A 20,271-nucleotide genomic window follows, 5' to 3' on the forward strand; every position below is an offset into this window, starting at 1 on the left:
CCTGAGAAAAGTCTGTTGTTAAAGTGGTTCTATATCATTCCTGCCCAGAAGCGCTTCACAAAATTGCATTCACAAACAGCAGACATGACATTATTGGGTTTCATCTGCACCTTTAGGCACAAGTAATTTATTATACAGTACATGAAAATTATTATTATTTTTTTATTTTTTTATTATGCAAACAGACAATTATAATATTTACAGATGAGAAATGGAATGCAAAATACAAATACAAATACCAACAAAACATTCATAACAGCCAGTAAGATTTGTGTGTGCGTGTGTGTGTGTGTGTAACTCTAAGTGTAACTGGGTGTGGGTGTGGAAATATATGAATAAAAAGAGCATGTAGGGAAGTACAACAGACATAACCAAGTTAAGTTAAAAAAATATATATATCAAAGAGAATAATAAATAAAATAAAAAATAAATAAAAATCAATAATAATAATAATAATTTTAATGACAATAATGATGATGAAGATAATAATAGTATCACACAAAAAAAAGAAAAAAAAAAAGAAAAATGGGTGATGAGGAGGGTGACAATAGCAATAGTAATAGCAATATATTAATAATAACAACAATAATAATAATGTTAAATTAAATAAATAAGAAATGACAAATAGTAATAATAGTATTAGCAATAGTAGTAATGATAAACATATTAACAAATATACTAATTTCATGAAAATTATTAATACAGTGGGTTCTACCTCCTCTCCTGTTTGGGAACACTTCAGTTAAAAAAAAGCTCTGAGTTTCTTTTTTTTTTTTTTTTTCCATCTTTCAAATTCAATCCATCATGAAATTCAAACAGAAAATGCCGTTTTGACGCTCTTTAATGTGGCGTGACAGATGATAATCTCTGTATAGGCGCCAAAAGCGGCCTTCAAGTGACAGCGTGGAGCGTTACATATTACATGTTCAAGTAAGGGCTACCTATATAGTTTACAGCATTAGCAGACATAACTGCTAAAGTTTTTATCCTTAAAGGTGCTAAAGAGGTTCTTTTTGTCGACTGAGTTTTTGAAATGAGCGCATGGGTAAGAACAACCCCCCTCCTTCACAGCTCATTTAGAGGGAACGCCTCCCAAAACTCGTGCACGAGTATCGGAACACGAGTGTTTACCACCGGCATTCGCTGTGTTATTAAGCCGGGCACACATTTAACGACTAGCTAAAACATTCTGACTATGCTCAACATACAGCGATTGTTTCCTGCTCCTGAAGCAGATTTATATACTTTCACATGGAATTTGAACACCGACTGTAATCGCAGACTGAACGCAACTGGCTCTGACTGGACGCGTTTGAGCGCGATCAGTCATAAGTATCAATTTACATTCATAATCGGCCTTACAATCATTAAGTGTGTGCGCGACCTAAAGCCGTGGATTCATTATGTCGGACTCACCGCAGGTAACTCATAATCTGCAGTTGTTACTCCTGTCTCCTGACAAAAACATTGCATGCGGCGCCTGTGGAGTGTGGAAAGTTACTGGAGCGCGCAGCCGCGCACGTCTTGCACAAGGAACGTCATGGCAGTGATTGACAAGCCAGAGGGCCAATCATCGCGTAAACGATTGGCTGATGTTTTTAAGGCCCTACCTCATGCACAGATGATGTATATTAATATTGTTACTTTCAGTGCACCTAATAAATAGTCTTTTATTAGTTAGTAAAGACAGTTTCAAGTAATATTGCAAAAATGTATAAAACAAAACATCCTCTTTAGCACCTTTAAGAAACTTTTAGTTATAATTTTATTTATTTAAAGACAATTAGAGACAATTTGTTCAATAAATCACTGTTTAATGAAAAAAGTTTTTAACCCCTGCTGTACCGAACCCGTACTGAACCGTGACTTCAAAACCGAGGTACGTACCGAACCGTCAGTTTTGTGTACCGTTACACCCCTACCGTTTATATACTGTTGGCATTTTAAGCCAATATATTAAAAAGTATTATTGCTTTGCATTTATTTAAAAGATACATACGTGTATGCTGGTGATGCTGAGAGCAAGGGTCCTGAGACAAAGACTTTTGCTGTGCTCATGTTTTTCTCCTTAGCTAGAGACTTTGGTGTTTTCATATTTGTCTCTTCTAAAGTTTAAAAGAGATCTCAATAACATCAAACACTGCGCTCATATTTTTCTCCTTAGCCAGTGACTCTGGTCCTCCTACTCTAGTCTCCTCTAAAGTTTAAAAGAGATCTCAATATCACACACTGTGCTCAGACTTTTCTCCTTAGCTGAAGACTTTGGCATTCTCATATTTGTCTCCTCTAAATTTTAAAAGTGATTTTAACAACTTTGCAATGTGTATACCAAGTCAAATGTCTCAATGTGAATTCAAACATTACTATACTATGTATTAATAATCAAATTAGTCAAGGATTGGGTCTTAAGCCATTTAATGTGCCTTTCAGCAAAGAAAGTGAAGGGATACTTTATTGGTGCACAATTTGTAAAGTTGTTGAGATCTCATTGAAACTTTAAGACGAGACAAATGTGAGAGTTTTAGCTAGTCTTTATCTTAGATAGAAAAATCTGAGCAGAGTGTGTGATGTTGCTGAGATCTCTTCTGAAGCTTCAGGTAAGAGAGATCTCTTCTAAACCTTTAAAGAAGACCATTGTGAGAGTGGTAGAGATTTGTCTCAGGAGACAAGTGTGAGAAGGAGCAAACTTAACCAAAAGTCTCCATTTGAAGATAATTTAACCTCATTTATGTCTAGCAGAAACATTTCAGATATTAAAAGTTTTTTTTTTTTCTTTCTTTCTAACATTTGGGTAGCTTCTATCTCATTCATGCACACCATTTCAATCAAGCACAATACAAGCATTTTCATATTTGAAGTTTAGTGTAGACAGTTTTGTTGAACAATGACTTGGAGGAAAACATGACCTATATTTACATGCATGCAAAATGGGTTGTACAAGACAAACTTAGCAATGTTAAATGAAGAGAAAAAAATAATAATGCAACAACCATGAAGCACTGTAATAACACTAGTATTACATTTGTTAACAAGAAACAAATGTAATACTAATACATCAACTGACCACAGGGGTTCCTCAGGGTTCAGTTCTTGGACCCCTCCTCTTCTCCATTTAAACTACATCACTTGGTCCCATCATACAGGCACATGGTTTCTCCTACCATTGCTATGCTGATGACACACAAAGCTCTTCCTTTCATTCCATCCAGATGATCCCACAGTAGCTGCACGAATCTCAAGCTGTCTGGCGGACATCTCAGCATGGATGAAAGAACATCACCTGCAGCTCGACCTGGCAAAGACTGAGCTTCTGGTCTTCCCTGCCAATCCCACTCTAAATCACAATTTCAGCATCCAGCTAGGTACATCATCAATAACCCCATCAAATTCGGCCAGAAATCTGACCAACTGACCTTCAAAGACCACATTGCAAAGACAGCTCGGTCATGCAGATTTGCACTATACAACATAAGGAAAATCAGGCCCTTTCTAACAGAACATGCAACACAACTTCTGGTCCAGGCCCTGGTCATGTCTAGGCTTGATTACTGCAATGCTTTTCTGGCTGGACTGCCATCATGCACAATCAAACCTCTACAAATGATTCAGAACGCTGCAGCACGTCTTGTCTTTAACGAGCTCAAAAGAGCCCACGTCACACCTCTCTTCATCTCTCTGCACTGGCTACCACTTGCTGCTCGCATCAAATTCAAGGCGTTGACGCTTGCTTACAGATCTACCACAAGCTCAGCACCCTCCTACTTCCACTCACTCTTACAATTCTACACTCCTACCAGAAGCCTACGCTCATTAAATGAGTGAAGGCTCGTGTTACCATCACAGAGAGGCACGAAATCACTCTCCAGAACATTCTCGTTTACTGTTCCTTGCTGGTGGAACGATCTTCCTACTCGTGCTGTCTGAGGAGCTGCTGTGTCTCAATGTTGATGTGCGGTCCACAAGGCTAAAAAAAAAAAAAAAAAAAGCAACCTCTGAAAATATTTTTTACAATAAACAGATTTCTTTTTCTCATTTTGGACTCCTTTTCTCACAGATATTTCTCATGTCTCAGTTGTGTCTACTCTTATTTCTCCTTATTAAACATCTGAGACAGTGTTGATACTACAATGGTATATGAGAATCACAACTAAATTTCATGAGCTTAAAAACAGCAACCTCTAAGCAATAAAATGGAGTCTTGAAAGAGACTACAGCAAGTCAATAAAGAGATGTTCTAAGTTTCTTCCACCACTCTCTCAGTTTTGACTCCTTTTCTCTCAGATATTTCTCGTCTCATTTGTGTCTATTCTTATTTCTCTTAAGGAATTTTAGGAGAAACATCTGAAACTCTATTGATACTAAAATTAGGGATATATGAGAATTGCAACTAAGTCTCATGAGCTTAAGAAAAGCAACCACTGAGCAATATTTTTTTTTTTCTATGGGACAGGCCAAATTTCAAAATGATCAGCCTGTATTAGCTGTTAAAACTTGATTAGCTGATGGTCATGTTTGACGATTTGTCTGATAGATATTTGATGAATGGGATAGCATTTCTACCAAAAAAAGTACTACATTTCCATGATCAAACGGTTGTGAACTGCTCACTGCGTTCTGTTGTGTTTAGATTCCACTCCCTCACTCTTTCAGACCTACTGTCTTGTCAAAGAAAGAACACAAAGGAAGAAAAGACAGTTAGACAGTTGGTCTACAGCCCAAAGCCAACATCTGCCTGTGAAAGCGATCCCCCACCCCTATAACCACCCTGCTCTATCAGGTTTAACATACATCTGTTGATCTAGGATATCCTGTTCTGCCTTTTGTGCTGATGATTCACTCACAACATAATAAATAACGGCACATATGTCAAGATGTGGTTTGTAATCCAGCACACTTTCAGCAGTTTAAAGAGATGAAACACAACAAGTAAGCTCAAGTACAGCTCAAGAAATGCTTGCCAGATCTGTCTAAGTTTCCAACGCCTAACAAGCAGACAAAATGGGAAACTGCACCGAGCATATTGTTTTGCTCTAATTTTTTATTAGTCAGCTGCTAAAACAATGCAGACACAGACAACACAATATGAATGTTATTCATTCCGCCTCTAAATAAAGCTCTAGAGTCAGGAGAAGGGAAGAGGTACATAATGCTTAAAAAATGGTATCGTTTTGCAGCTTGAAAAATAATATCACTATCTGTAACACGGTTAGTAGATGTGGGAAGAAGGAGGCGGGAACCGGCGAACGTTCAACAAAAGTTTAATTCAAAATAAACAAAGAACAAAACGAAAGTAATGCCGGCAGACCCTCGCGGACGTCTGCCGGCCACACAAACATAATAAAACATAAAATAAAGTCCAGGCCTGGTCCTCTCTCGTCCTTCACGGTCGTCGCTCCTCCTTTTATGCCTCCGGAGCTCCTCCGTGAGAGACTCGAGGCCGGCGCGCCTCGCAGGTGATGCTCATTATCACTCGCGAAATAAATATCCCTCACGGCTCTCGCCCGCCCTGCTCGTCACACTACCTTTTTATTGAAAGTAAGGTACTTTCCTGTGCACCACTTCTACTTTCAACTTAATCTGATAGCTTATCTATTAGCTTGTCTTCTTTAGTCAAAGTCTTGTGTGATCTATGTGATCCCCATCATGTTAGTTGAAGTCTACAGTGATTTCTCTCTGAATCCTCCCCTTATCAGTCCTTAAAAACTTAAGGAACTTTGTTCCAATCAGTATTATTCTTCTCTCTAAACAAAGGCACATCCGGTAATTTAGTACTTTTGGTTTGTGATGGAGCGCTGACCTGCACATAGCTGTCATTGTCTGTAAACTGAAAGCCCTCCATTCCTGTGAAATCACAAATCAAACAGACCACAGTTACTTATTTACATCTATGGACAAACATATTTGTTATAATGATGACAAATCAAAAAATATCACCAGCCTGTTCATCACAGCCATCTTCCCATCTTGTTCAGAGTTCTCTACTGTCCTGTAGGAAAAGTTCATACAAATTTAAACTTTTTACACTACAGTTCAAAAGTTTGGATCTAAGAGATTTTTTTCTGAAATAAATTATTATCTGAACTTTTATTCAGCCAAAAATAAATTAAGCCTTGGTGAGCATAAGAGACTTATTTGAAAAACATCTTACCAACCCCAAACTTTTGAACAGTGTATGTACAGTATACAGTATATATCAAAAAGTATACACAACATGGAATTTTAGAACAAACACACCTGTGCTCCTTCGTCATTGTTACGCAGTGATACTGGAATCCATTCTCTAAAATTAAAAACAAATTAACATGGCAGCCCAAAATTGACTAAATATTGGCAAAGTCTGCTGTAATGTTTAAATACAGTATTAGCGGTAACACATTACAATAAGGTTCATTTGTTAACATTAGTTAATGTATTAACTAACATGAACCAACCATGAGCAATACATTTGTTACTGGATTTGTTAATCTTTGTTATCGTTGGTTAATAATATACAGCTATTCATAGTTTGTTCATGTTAGTTCACAGTGCATTGACTAATGCTAACATACAACTTGATTTTAATAATGTATTAGTAAATGTTTAAATTAACATTAAAAAAGATTAATGCTGTAAAAGTGCAGTTCATTATTAGTTCATGCTAACTAATGTAGTTAACTAATGCTAAGTAATGAACCTTATTGAACCTTATTAAAATGTCACTGTATTAGCTCAGTGGTTCTCAACCCTGTTCCTGGAGCCCCCAACACTGCACATTTTCAATCTCTCTTTGGGTGCACCTCATTCAGCTACCTAAGTCAGTCAGTCAGCAATTAAAAACCCCCACAATGCACCACAAAAAATAAAGGGATCTTCTATGCTCACTATGCTCCTTTACTGGAAAATACGTCACATTTCTGAAGCGTGAAACATAAAATGTACGAGCCAACTCAAATATAACGACAAACCATTTTTTTTATTTTTTTTTTACTATTATACGTCAGCATAAACACTAGTGTTGTCAAAAGCACTGACTTCGGTACTAAGTTGGTACTGAAATTTAAAAAAATGTGACGATATCAGCATCTCCCCCTACCATTTTAAGTACTGTTGAGTGGATTCTTAAACACCTCTGATTGGCCATTGTGTTCACATGTTGTGAACTGTACAATAAATAGGAATAAATATACAACAATATTATCAAGTAATCATCAATCAGAAACAGCATCACACTATAAAAAAACACTTTATATGGGACATAAGTTACAATCAAGAAAAACTATACATAGACCATGATAATCCCATTCATAGAAAACAACTTAGATCAGAATCGACATTCCGGTATGTATAAATACATTGGCTGCATGTGCCACATCGAAAGTTACCTTCAGGCATTGATGTTAATATAGTTTGTGTTGTGACAGGTGGAGGAGGTAAATATGATCTCACCAAATGATCTCTCAAGTTACATCCGCGCCTGAACACCATGAGAGGAGGATCCTGGAAGGATTCAAGTTTTTCATCAGTTTTCAGAATACACCAATGTTTGTTAATTATCTTCTTAAATTGTTCTGCAGATTTAGTATATTTTGTAGTAAAAATCACAGAAAATCTTAACAGGTCCAAACGTGACTGACCCTCAATTTGTTGTTCCACTGGTTGTATTTGCTTTATAGTTTAACCTTTATAATTAAATTATTTTTTTAAATCATTAAAATTCCTATTAAGATCACCTGGTTTGCAACAAATTATCTTTATTCGACACATTTGACTAAACTGTTCTTTAAAGGTCAAGAATGATAGTCAGCTCTCAGAAAAGTGTTACGAGCCGTAGGTTTCCTAAAAAGATTTTCACTAAATAACGCCTTGACATCATGTTCAACCAATCTACATGAAGTTTTTGAACAGAAACTGAATTCTGTTCAAAGGTGGATTAAAAGAACTTGTAACTTTAAAAGGGGTTCTACTCTTCTCAGCTTGAGTTGAGATTATACATTCTTGTATATGTGATTGAGAACTAAAGAATTCTTTAATCCAGATGTTTCTAAAGAATTTGCACAGGACCATCTTAATATCAAAATCTTTTGCTTCAAAACACAGAACAAATGATAATTCTTTATTCAGAACAGAAATGTGAGAGGAATTCAGTGTCTTATTAGAAAGGTTGAATACAGTCATTTCCTGATCGTTGTCCTTGATCGGGTCCAAGGGCCTCGATTTGCAGTTCCTCTTTCCCCGTCTGGCCCGTGATGTACGTTTCCTTTTTGATGTCTTTTCGGGTCGTGTCTGCGTCGATTGACAGATAAAAAACTCGAACTTGAGGTAGTCGATGAACATAGGGATGATGAGTCAGATGCTTGCATTCTTTGCGGTCGTAGTGTATTAGTATACCACCGATCAGATCTGGATTCTGAAGACCTCCAAAAGTAGGTTCTGCCTTCCTGTTTCTCCCTTTTGTCCCGATTAAACTTCTTTATTTTTAATTCTTTCAATTGTTGAGTGAGTTTCTGTTGTTGGTCTTGACTTTCATTCAAAAAGTCGGTTAGTGTGTCCTCAGAAATTGAGGTTTGCAGAGATTCAACTTTTTCTTCATATTCCTTCTTCATCTCTTTGAAATCCTTCTTAAGTTGGTCCACTAACAGAGTCATGAGCATTTGTTCAGGATAGCGCACCAGCATTCACAATTCATTCAATTCCTCAGTGCGTTTACTCAGCATTGGCTCCTTTTTCCATCTTAGTCCTCGGGGAATAATCCCTTTTGTAATGTAATCACTGAGGGTAACAACATGCAGGTGAGTTTTAGTTTTTCTTTTCACAAGATGGAACAGTTCCGTATGGGTTTCAGAATCCAATCGATATGTTGCATCAAATAGTGATTCTTCTGTAACAATCATGTTGTTGTCTTTGGCTATATTAAAAAAAAATCACTTTTTTTTCAATATTCAAATGCTTGCTCTGAATTCTTGACATTTACAATGGACTTTGATCCAAATAAAGTTAGTTTTTTGGATTTGTGGATAATCAGAGAAGGTAACTGTCTTTATACAGATCTTTTTAGGAAACCTACGGCTCGTAACACTTTTCTGAAAGCTGACTATCATTCTTTACTTTAAAGAACAGTTTACCGTATAGTGAAATGTGTCGGCTAAAGATAATTTGTAGCAAACCAGGTGATCTTAATAGGAATTTTAATGATTTAAAAAAATCGTTTAATAATAGGGGTTATACTGTAAAGCAAATACAAGAAGCGGAATCCCAAGGTTGACTCGTGTATGGACATCTTGTTAAAGTCGTGTGCTGTTTGCTGAACATACTAAGTTATCAAAAAGACATGGACAAACGCACTCCGTCTGAGGTGCAGGTCAAGAGAGATAAATCTATATATTTGAGATCTGACCACACACTCACTTGCAAAATGTTTTTTTTATTATCCAACATTTCGGCACAAAGCCTTTGTCAAGGTATGATTTCTCTTAGAGTGAAGAGAGGTATAAGTAGACAATCATTCACAGGTGCATACAATAAATCCCAGTTAAATATACAATCAGTCAATTAGCAACTCTGAAAAAAACCCACTGTCAAATAAAACATGACAAAAATAGGAATAAATATACAATATTATCAAGTAATCATCAATCAAAAACAGCATCACACTGTAAAAAAACGTACACTTTATAGGGGACATAAGTTACAATCAAGAAAAACTATACATAGACCATGATAACCCCATTCATAGAAAACAACAGATCAGAATCGACATTCAGACCATAAGGAACCAGAGTTCTCAGCTTATCCAGTAAGCTTCATGTTTGAGTAGAATACAATCAGGGTCACCCCCTCTCCTTGGTAAAGAAACTCTCTCAATACCTACATACCGTAGAGAGGTAATGGGATGGTTAAACTTAACAAAATGGGGAGCCAATGGATAGTTCATGTTTCTACTTCAAATTGTGCTATGATGTTCAGCAATGCAGTAAAAAAGCACGTACGCACATGCGCACTCTTCAAAAACGGTGAATTAAATCTCATGACAAACTAAAATATAAAAATGACATTTGTATATTTTCGAAATAAAAGATATACATTGTACTTAATGTCAGCTTGCTTATTTTGCTCAAGATAAGAATTTATTAAGTCCACGTCATAAAAACAGGAAACTATGCTTCTAACTACAGCTCGAGAATGCAAGCATCTGACTCATCATCCCTATGTTCATCGACTACCTCAAGTTCGAGTTTTTTATCTGTCAATCGACGCAGACAAGACCCGAAAAGACATCAAAAAGGAAATGTACATCACGGACCAGACGGGGAAAGAGGAACTGCAAATCGAGGCCCTTGGACCCGATCAAGGACAACGATCAGGAAATGACTGTATTCAACCTTTCTAGTAAGACACTGAATTCTCCTCACATTTCTGTTCTGAATAAAGGATTATCATTTGTTCTGTGTTTTGAAGCAAAAGATTTTGATATTAAGATGGTCCTGTGCAAATTCTTTAGAAACATCTGGATTAAAGAATTCTTTAGTTCTCAATCACATATACAAGAATGTATAATCTCAACTCAAGCTGAGAAGAGTAGAACCCCTTTTAAAGTTACAAGTCCTTTTAATCCACCTTTGAACAGAATTCAGTTGAAACTTATTGTAGATTGGTTGAACATGATGTTGAGGCGCTATTTAGTGATTAAATAAACACAAAGACGATATGATAATTTTTCTAAAGAGGAAAGAGATGCTCTATTTTACTTACACACTGATAAGACAATTATAGTAAAACCAGCGGGCAAAGGAGGGGTGATTGTGATTCAGAATGTTAATGATTACGTAAGAAAATGTGAAAGACAACTCTCAGATCTGGATTTCTATGAAAAACTTCCAGGAGATATGACTCAAACTTTTAAAAAACAAATAAATGCTGTTCTTGATTCAATGTTACAATTAGGTGAGATTAACAAAATAGAATTTGAATTTCTTAAAATAAAAAAATCCCATTATCTCATTTTACACCTTACCTAAAATTCACAAATGCCTTGAATCTCCTCCAGGACGTCCAATAATATCAGGAATTAATCATCATTAACATCCTCTACCTCTACATTTGTGGATGTCTTTTGACCATTCCGTGAAAAAATACCTTCTGTTTTGAAGGATACCATGCATATGTTGTCTTTCATTGACTCATTGATAAATCCAGTACCTGAGAATATATTATTGGTTTCTTTTGATGTTCAATCTTTATATTCCATACAAAGAAGGTATTGAATAGGTTCAGAATTTATCTGAACATGATGATCTAACTCCTTCTAATGAATGTATTAATTCACTATCTGAAATTGTACTTTCTATTTTATATTTCGGAATGTTTAACCATCCCATTACCTCTCTACGGTATGTAGGTATTGAGAGAGTTTCTTTACCAAGGAGAGGGGGTGACCCTGATCGTATTCTACTCGAACATGAAGCTTTCTGGATACATAAGCTGAGAACTCTGGTTCCATGGTCTGAATGTCGATTCTGATCTAAGTTGTTTTCTATGAATGGGATTATCATGGTCTATGTATAGTTTTTCCTGATTGTAATTTATGTCCCCTATAAAGTGTATGCATTTTATAGTGTGATGCTGTTTCTGATTGATGATTACTTGATAATATTGTTGTATATGTATTCCTTTTTATTGTAATGTTTTATTTGACATTGGGATTTTTTTTTTTATAGTTGCTAATTGACTGATTGTATATTTAACTGGGATTAATTGTATGCACCTGTGAATGATTGTCCACTTATACCTCTTTTCACTCAGGGGTGCGTTTCCCGAAAGCATCGTTGGTGAACTATGGTCGTAAGTCCCATTGAACTCTATTGGTAACGACGGAACTTACGACCATAGTTCGCTTTGGGAAACGCACCCCAGAGTGATGACCAATCTCAATGTTTAAAATCCAACTCCTCATAACTGCACATTAAAAATCAAATGCACTAAGATTGGCTGTGAATGTGTCAAACAAGCTATCACTGGAAAATTTGTTGCTTTGTGCCAAGTTTGCACCAAAATCCAAAACAAACTAAAATTTAAGATACAAAGCTCCAAACCCTCATGCCACACTCATACAAATCAAGTGTTTGTACTCACGGCTTTTTTTTGAATATCACAGCACCGACAATAACCCCAAGAACAGCACAGTTGAAAAAACCAAACAGACCCCAACAGACAGTGTTGGATTCTAGGAAAAAATTGTGGAGTGAAGTGAAAAAATTGTCAAGTTCACACGTCTACAGTGTTACTGTTATTCTGAAAAGGCTGACAAAACCCTTATCTGTGTAAACAGATATAGTCTGTCACAAATTCGATTTATCCTGGATTACCATGTCCAAGATTGATATTAAAGGTGCCCTAGAACCCTTTTTCACAAGATGTAATATAAGTCTAAGGTGTCCCCTAAATGTGTCTGTGAAATTTCAGCTCAAAATACCCCATAGCTTTTTTTATTATTCAATTTTTTAACTGCCTATTTTGGGGCATAATTAAAAATGTGCAGATTCAGCGTGTCCCCCTTTAACCCTCTGGGGTCTAAGGATTTTTGGGGCCAAGAAGTTTTGACATGCCCTGACATTTGTGCTTTTTTCAGTTGTTCATAAACATATTAATGGAAAAAGTGTCATTACACTGTATTCAGCACAAACTAGGCTACAATAAAATGTGAGGAACTTGTATGTACATGTTTGTTTTTTTGAAGGAATAACGTTTATGTGTGGTCACTGAAAAAAACAAAAACTTAAGTCACTGAAATAAGTCCAAAAAAATAATTCAATCTGTGTTCACAAGACTTCTGGGTATTGGAGGTTGTAGACTAGAGTTTTTGCTTCAAAATGATGTAAAAATTCTCCTGCCTACTCGTTCATATCAAACAATATATTGATTTAGATTTTGTACGACACTTTTTGTCAAGAAACACAGTATGCGTGGAGGCGTGAATCTTTGTGAATAATGCTGAGATTCACACCTGAGAAAACAAAAGATCTGCATAATGACCTGCATAATGAGCTTATTCAGTCAGGTAGGCTGTGAAAAAACCCTCTGTGATCATGCTGATAACAGGATTAATGTCCACTCTTGACAAAAAAAAAAACATAATTTTTGTGATCTCATGCATGCACGTATTATTGCACATGATGTGAAGAAAATTTTGTATAGGCCTATGTTAAATTACAGTACCAGTCAAAAGATTGGATGCATTACTATTATAATGCTTTTAAAAGAAGTCTCAAGTCTCTAACCAAATAATGGTTTTCTATTTTAATATACTTTAAAATATAATGTATTTCTGTGGTGCAACGCGTCTGAACATTTATGTTACCTCTATCATAGAGGTAACATAAATGTTCAGACGCTTTGCATCACAGAGGCTCTATGGCATTTCATACTATTATATTTGTTGTATTATATAGCCTAAATGTTAATGTGCAGTTGACAAACTATACATCATTAAAAAGATCTAAGACTCAAGCTTCACATTTTGACCTCTGTTTTACTCTTAAAATCTTATATTGACCATAATTTCTTAATATGCTTAAAAGCATACACATTTGGAGAAATATTGATGGATTCTCATATGTTTATATCAATTTTCTATACAGAGGAGTAATATTTATTCTATATTTATTGTCATCACTATGAGCGCTGGATACTGTTTTTTCAATTCATACTTGCAGCCGGAGGGCGCTCTTTACACCTATAGTCCACAAATGCCTCCTAATGAAGAACAGGCATATCATGTGACATTCCAGGAACTAACAGAGGCTTCCAGAGATCGATAACCATGGCTATAACATGCAGATAAACACTTTTGAAGATAATAAATACACGATTGCGACGATGTATACATTTATTGCCTCAGAATTTGCGTCTGAATAGTGCTCGCTCCATGGGCATGGCCGCATTAGCGGATAATGAGCTGAATTGCAGGCGTCTGACATGGCTCTTTTTTCATACAGATTACATAAACAGAGAATTTTTGTTTTCGATTTGGGGCATAAAATCACTCTCACGAACCTTCTCCGGGTCTGTTCCTGGCTGGTGGAATGACCTGCCACGCTCTATCCAAGCAGCTGAATCTTTAGCCACTTTCAAAAAAATGCTAAAGACGTATCTTTTTCGTCAGCACTTGACCCAGTAATAGTAGCACTTACCTCAATTTCTATTTTCATTCCATCTATTTGTGTATTTATATAAAAAAAAAAAAAAAAAAAATCCTTGCTACGAGCACTTTACTGTCATAACTGTGACTTCACACAGCACTTACATACTGTTGTTCTCATGTTGACTTGATTGATTCTACTGTTCTCATTTGTAAGTCGCTTTGGATAAAAGCGTCTGTTAAATGACTAAATGTAAATGTAAATGTAAATGTTTTCGATTAGGACTCTATAATACATTGTATAAACAAAGTTCACACAGCTAATATAACCCTCAAAATGGATTTTTACAAAGTGTTTGTCATGCAGCATATCAGGTCATGTAAGTATAGTATTTATTTGGATGTTTACATTTGATTCTGAATGAGTTTTATAGTAGCCTATGTGTGGCTAACCAGGCTAAAGCTAACATTACACACTGTTGATTTATAAAGACTGAAGATGTGTTTATATGAATTATACAGACTGCAGGTGTTTAATAATGAAAATAACGACATGGCTCTGGTCTCCGTGAATACAGTAATAAACAATGGTAACTTTAACCACATTTAACAGTACATTAGCAACATGCTAAATAAACATTTAGAAAGACAGTTTACAAATATCACTAAAAATATCATGATATCATGGATCATGTCAGTTATTATTGCTCCATCTGCCATTTTTCGCTATTGTCCTTGCTTGCTTACCTGCATAAAGTCTGTTGATTTGGCTGTGCTGTTCCAGACATTAATACTGGCTTGTCTAATGCCTTGAACATGGGCTTGTATATGCAAAAGTTGGGGACTTACATATTAATGATCCCGACTGTTACGTCACAGTCGGTGTTATGCTGAGATTTGCCTGTTCTTCGGAGGTCTTTTGCACAAACCAAATTTACATAAGAAGGAGGAAACAATGGTGTTTAAAACTCACTGTATGTCATTTCCATGTACAGAACTCTATTTAACTATGCCGAGGTAAATCCAATTTTCAATTCTAGGGCACCTTTAATATGATAACAGTGATATCCAGTTATGCAACGCAATCATAGTATCAATGCTTGGAATCTCTACATAAAGACATTTAATCATTTTCTTTAGTTTTATCTGTATGTGTAGCTTACATTTTTTACTGCCAAATGCATATATGTAAAAATTCAGCAATTCAGTTAGACAATAAACAGCATTCTCAATTCTGTTGTGAATGGTGAGTGAGCATGCTACAACCTTTTTCATAGGATAAGAGTAGAATAACAAACAACACATATTATAAACTATAAAAACAAAAACAGACTCACCAGTATGAACATTTACATACAGAGAACCTGATGAGCTTCCATACTGGTTTGAAGCTTGACAGATATACAAGCCATTAAAGTCAGGGGACAGTTTTGGGACAGGAAGTTTGTTGCCTTTATAATAGGGAGTACTTTTATTCACTCTGTTAAAATGGAAAGATATGAAAGATCAGTGAACGTAGTATATAACAGTACATGATGATGTTCAGCAGTAAAATATCTATAAAACAAGATTGGATAACATCTGGAAAACTAGCAACTGCCCATAAACACTTTAACAACCATTCAGAACTCCTTAAACTTCCATGTCGGTCTCTCTCTAAAACCTACAAAAGCTTCATGCATCTAAGCCTATAGCCTTTGCACTTGGCACATGCTTTTATCAAAAACAACAAAGTCAGTGGGCCCAAATTAACACTGACCCTATGTATTTTATTAACGGATGTCTCTGATCTTATTGTGAATGATTCACACATGCATTTAATTTTTGACCTTTAAACTTTAAATCAAAATGTCACAACTTGCTTTCCAAGTGAAATGACTCAGTTGATGTATATGAAATGACCATGTTGCAGTTATTTCAATCACACTCAGATCTGCTTCCATTCCAATATACAGCGCTCACATGATCCAAACAACCCATGGATAAAATCAAGTCCCATCCTATGTTTTTTCTTGCTCCCTAAGCCGTTTCACATGGAAATATGTCCCAATAGTTAAGTCCTAGCAGTACTCCAAGTAGTAAAATCCTAAAACCTGTGAACTTGACAGTTTAGCCACAAAATGGAAAAGCAACTTGTCAGCTTTGTGCAGGCATTAAAAATGGTTAGATAACAGGATAACAACCGTTGCTAAGAAGCTTGGTGACTTTGTCATAAAACATGCCTTTGATTAAATAATGTATTTCCTTTTTGCTAATTACTGGTCTGATTTTCCTGTAAAGTCAAAGTAAACTCATGAAAATGGATATGCAACATTCAGTGCTGCAATGCAATTCAGATGAGGAAAAAAAAGAAAAGTTGCAGGCATTACAGACATTGTTTATATGTTTTATGATAATTTTCTATTTTAGTGCACTAACACAAAATTTGGCTGAAATGATCAAAGCTTCTCCATTCAACAGTTATTTAGAACAGAGTACAGATTTTGTTAGCAAATAACTGTCAGGGGTAACACTCAATTATTTAAAAATAAATAAAAAAATAAATAAAAGATTACCTAGTCCAGGTGTAGTTGGTTGGTTCTGGGTTACTATCGACTATACACTTGAATTCTTTAACATTAGCTGCACTGTAAGGAATTATAACCACTGACCCTGGAGGATCTAGGAAAATAAATTAAACAGAAAAAATAATTATATATTTATTTATCCATAAACACTATTTACTGTATGTGAAACTAAAATTGTTCAAAGAGGTGGTTGATTATGATTTCACTTTTTTAACTTTAGTTAGTGTGTATTGCTATTAGAGCATAAACAACATCTGCAAAGTTATGATGCTCAAAGTTCAATGCAAAGGGAGATATTTTCTTTTAAATAATTCTCTGTTTAAGGACTACAACAAATGGCTGGTAGGGACTACAATGAGCTTGGTGACATCAATAACCTTAAAATTAACATTAACCCTGCCCCCAAGAACACGCAACAAAGGGGTGAGGCCATGTTATTGCAATACAGTATGTAGCACAAATGCAATAACATGTCATAAAAGCATGATGACAGCATGATAAATTATAATCGTAATTAAACTAAACTATACCTGTTCTATCTTCATGCCAGTGGCATAGCAAGTCAGCCCTAGGCACATATGCAAATATTTTTTTTTACGCCCCCCTTTTTAAAAACTTTTGTTTTCAAGCACTCAATTCACTCTCAAATTTGCGGACGTCCGCGAACCCTCCTGATAACGAAAATTACACGATGCGTGCAGTGCGCTGGCCACCCGAAGTATACTTTAGGGTTAAGCCGGGTGTGCCTCATACGTCCTGGAAAGTGAGGCTGCGGGCTCTTTGATCGCCCCCTGGTGGCTGGATGCAGTACAGGTCATAAACCTTTGCCCTCTCCATTCAAAAGAACGAGACTCGAGTCAAAACATAAAAATAAATTATGCTTCAAATAAAATTTTCCGAAAGATGGTTTTGGTCATTTAAGGTAGTTGTTATCACGCCGATATATATTCAATTGTTCGTTTTTGAGATAAGTTTGATTTTAGCTAGCAATTTGATGCTATAGAAATGGGGCATGTTGTCGTGATTGACAGTTGTGACTGACAGCTTCTCTGAGGACTGTCAGAGCTTAGAGGGGAGATTGAAACTATATTCTATAACTAACTATTAATTTTTGATTCCTGTGTTATTTCACACCAACAAAATGAGTTGTTCTGCAGTAAACTGTTCTAACCAACCTACAGGATCTGACGAATCACTGAGCTTTTTTCGGTAACATTAAATGTGGGCGTTATTAGTTAAGATAACACGCCTAACGTTAGCCATGACGGGAAAAAGCAGGCGATCGTTATCTGGCAGTTACTATTTATTTTTATGGGTATAAAATAGCCTAATTAGCAGGACAAAACTAATGATAGCCTACTCTAATTACAGCAATCAATCTCCTGTAATGTTAGTTTAACTTTATTTAAAATGGCAGGACCGTTTCTGACATTTTAGTTGTTTCTAGAGGTATATTATATTGAGTTTATCTACTGAATTTGCTGATTCAAAAATATTATTGCTCTAGAAACAGAATAGCCTATTATTTTAAGGTAGAATTTTAAATTGTGTATAATTTATATAGCCTATTTAAAATACATCAATGATGATGCAGTCGTCTGGGCGGAAGTTTGATACCGCGACTCCGCCTCTGGGCGCCATTGGCAATTCCTTCTGTGCATGGCCAGGCTCCAAACTGATGTTTTTGCATAACGTGTCAGCGCCCATCGTCGTACGTTTTACATTCGGTTCATTTCAATGGAAGGAAGCGGCGTCGCATATCGTCCATCTTTTTCACAGACTATGGGTTAAGCCCGTAATAGCGGCCCCCCCAGTCCGCCGGGCCCATATACACATGCATACACCGCCCTCTTCTTGAGAGCAGCAGCTCATTTGCATTTAAAGAATTTAAAGACTCAAACTTCAGAGTTTTCCCAGTGTGAACCAGTCTGATGAATCCTTCTCTAAATGAACTCAGAATCCATCAGAGCAGTTACTGAATGAATAATTTACTGAATTGTAAATTCATGTAATGCATCATTGCTTAATTTTCAGTTTCTGTGCCAACAAGAAAGCAAAAATGTTTTCTTCTTATGATGTTGTTTATGGTTATCTTTATCTTGTAAGTCTTTGTTTCACAAAAAGCTGGATTTGGAACAAGTTTGGATTTTAAATGAAAAGCACATAGCATTCACTTGTATGCAAGCTGTTGCAAGCTGAGGTTGATGCATCACATACTTACATTCAATGTTTATTATGTAGTTCATCACAAGGTCTTCTCTTAGGGTGTTGTGTTTCACCACACACTGGACGTTCTTTTTGTTTAAATGTTTGAATGGGACACCAAGTAGGTAGGACACAACAGTAATGGTCCCATTGGGGTGCACTGTACGGTTGGTTTCAGTCCTCAGAAAGTTTTCCAGATCTCCTAGTCTCCACATCACTGCTGCTGCAGGCAATGCATTAGAGGCAAAGCATGATGCCAACGTAGCCTCTAAATGACCAGCAACAGGTGCCTCCCCTTTCACATTAACCACAGGACGAGCTGCATTTGAAATAGAAAAAAAAGGGAATTAATTCAATGCATCATTAAATGTGAACTGTGAAATAATTACTTTACTGAAATACATAATTACTAATAGCATTTACTCATTTCTCATTTAGAAACTTTGCTTATCACAAACCATTTATGTAGGATTACAGTTGTTTAAGACTTGTAGTAAGCAAGAAATATTTAAAATAACTCCATGAGTTCCATCATTGGTTAGGAATCAAAACACAGAAATATGAATGTAAGTAGGCATTATGTAACAGAATAACATAAACAAGCCATCATACCAAAAACTGTTACATTAATGTCAGTTGTTAATGGCCCACTGTAAATTAAGTTGAAGATGCATGTGTAGATCCCTTCATCCAGAAACCTCATTCTGAGCAGCTGAATTGATCCATTTTTCTCTGCAAATTTCCCAACGAATTGTATTCTGTCCCCCAATCCATTTGACTGTTCAGTTGTGCCATCTGGATGAATGACAAAGAAGATCTTCTCTTCAGGGTTTTCTTGTGTCTTTTTCTTCCACAAAATACGAGTTAGACTTTCATCAGTCTTGGTCAGATGGCACAACAAAGTGGCGTTTTCTCCATATATTACTGCAGTATCAAGACCAATAGGCCTAACCTTTACACCTGAAAAATAAAAGAGTAAAAATAGTAGTAAAAATTAATATTGAGTATAATTCTGTGGAATAGAACAGAGTACAAAAAATAAAGTAAAATGGTAGGCTACTTATGCTAGCATCAATGTTTGGGATCATTACTCATTAGGCCTACTCCTTTCAAAAGCAACATTATTACTTTACTTATTACTTCCTGGTAACAGTAATTCTTTACACTAATTTTTATATTACTTTTCCATTTCACCCCACAGAAGTGGTAATTGCCTATTTTCTCTAAATTTGCATGCACACCTCTTTGTGAATATTAGGGTATATTTAAATCATTGAGTTAGTATTTCATTAGACAGAATCATTCTTACTATTAATTTTCCACTGAAATATGTGATCTTTCAGTGCTGTCTCCCTGTGTTTTTACTTCTGCAAAAGCTGTTATTAT

General features: G+C 35.9%; 1 protein-coding gene across 3 annotated transcripts in view; it reads right to left on the bottom strand.

Annotated features, from left to right (window-relative positions):
• Nucleotides 1–2,843: 2,843 nt before the first annotated feature.
• The window catches only part of si:ch211-141e20.2 (nectin-3), a 39,635-nt gene continuing 22,207 nt past the window's right edge, over nucleotides 2,844–20,271 (bottom strand). Inside the window, exons 2-10 of one of the 3 annotated variants that reach the window (XR_007185216.1) lie at nucleotides 19,498–19,845; nucleotides 18,902–19,204; nucleotides 16,669–16,774; nucleotides 15,451–15,593; nucleotides 12,109–12,199; nucleotides 7,426–7,476; nucleotides 6,235–6,280; nucleotides 5,939–5,986; nucleotides 2,844–5,841 (exon numbers count right to left, since the gene is read on the bottom strand). Coding sequence is in view for 1 of the 3 variants with exons in the window: in XM_048193047.1 (XP_048049004.1) it covers nucleotides 5,969–5,986; nucleotides 6,235–6,280; nucleotides 12,109–12,199; nucleotides 15,451–15,593; nucleotides 16,669–16,774; nucleotides 18,902–19,204; nucleotides 19,498–19,845 (1,055 nt within the window). In the remaining 2 variants the exon portion in view is untranslated. Of the gene's footprint in view, nucleotides 5,842–5,937; nucleotides 5,987–6,234; nucleotides 7,477–12,108; nucleotides 12,200–15,450; nucleotides 15,594–16,668; nucleotides 16,775–18,901; nucleotides 19,205–19,497; nucleotides 19,846–20,271 lie in introns of those variants that run through there. The other 2 variants (XM_048193047.1, XR_007185217.1) reach the window with 2 other exon arrangements.

The sequence above is a fragment of the Megalobrama amblycephala genome, linkage group LG6 (assembly GCF_018812025.1).
Source record: "Megalobrama amblycephala isolate DHTTF-2021 linkage group LG6, ASM1881202v1, whole genome shotgun sequence".
NCBI lineage: Eukaryota > Metazoa > Chordata > Actinopteri > Cypriniformes > Xenocyprididae > Megalobrama > Megalobrama amblycephala.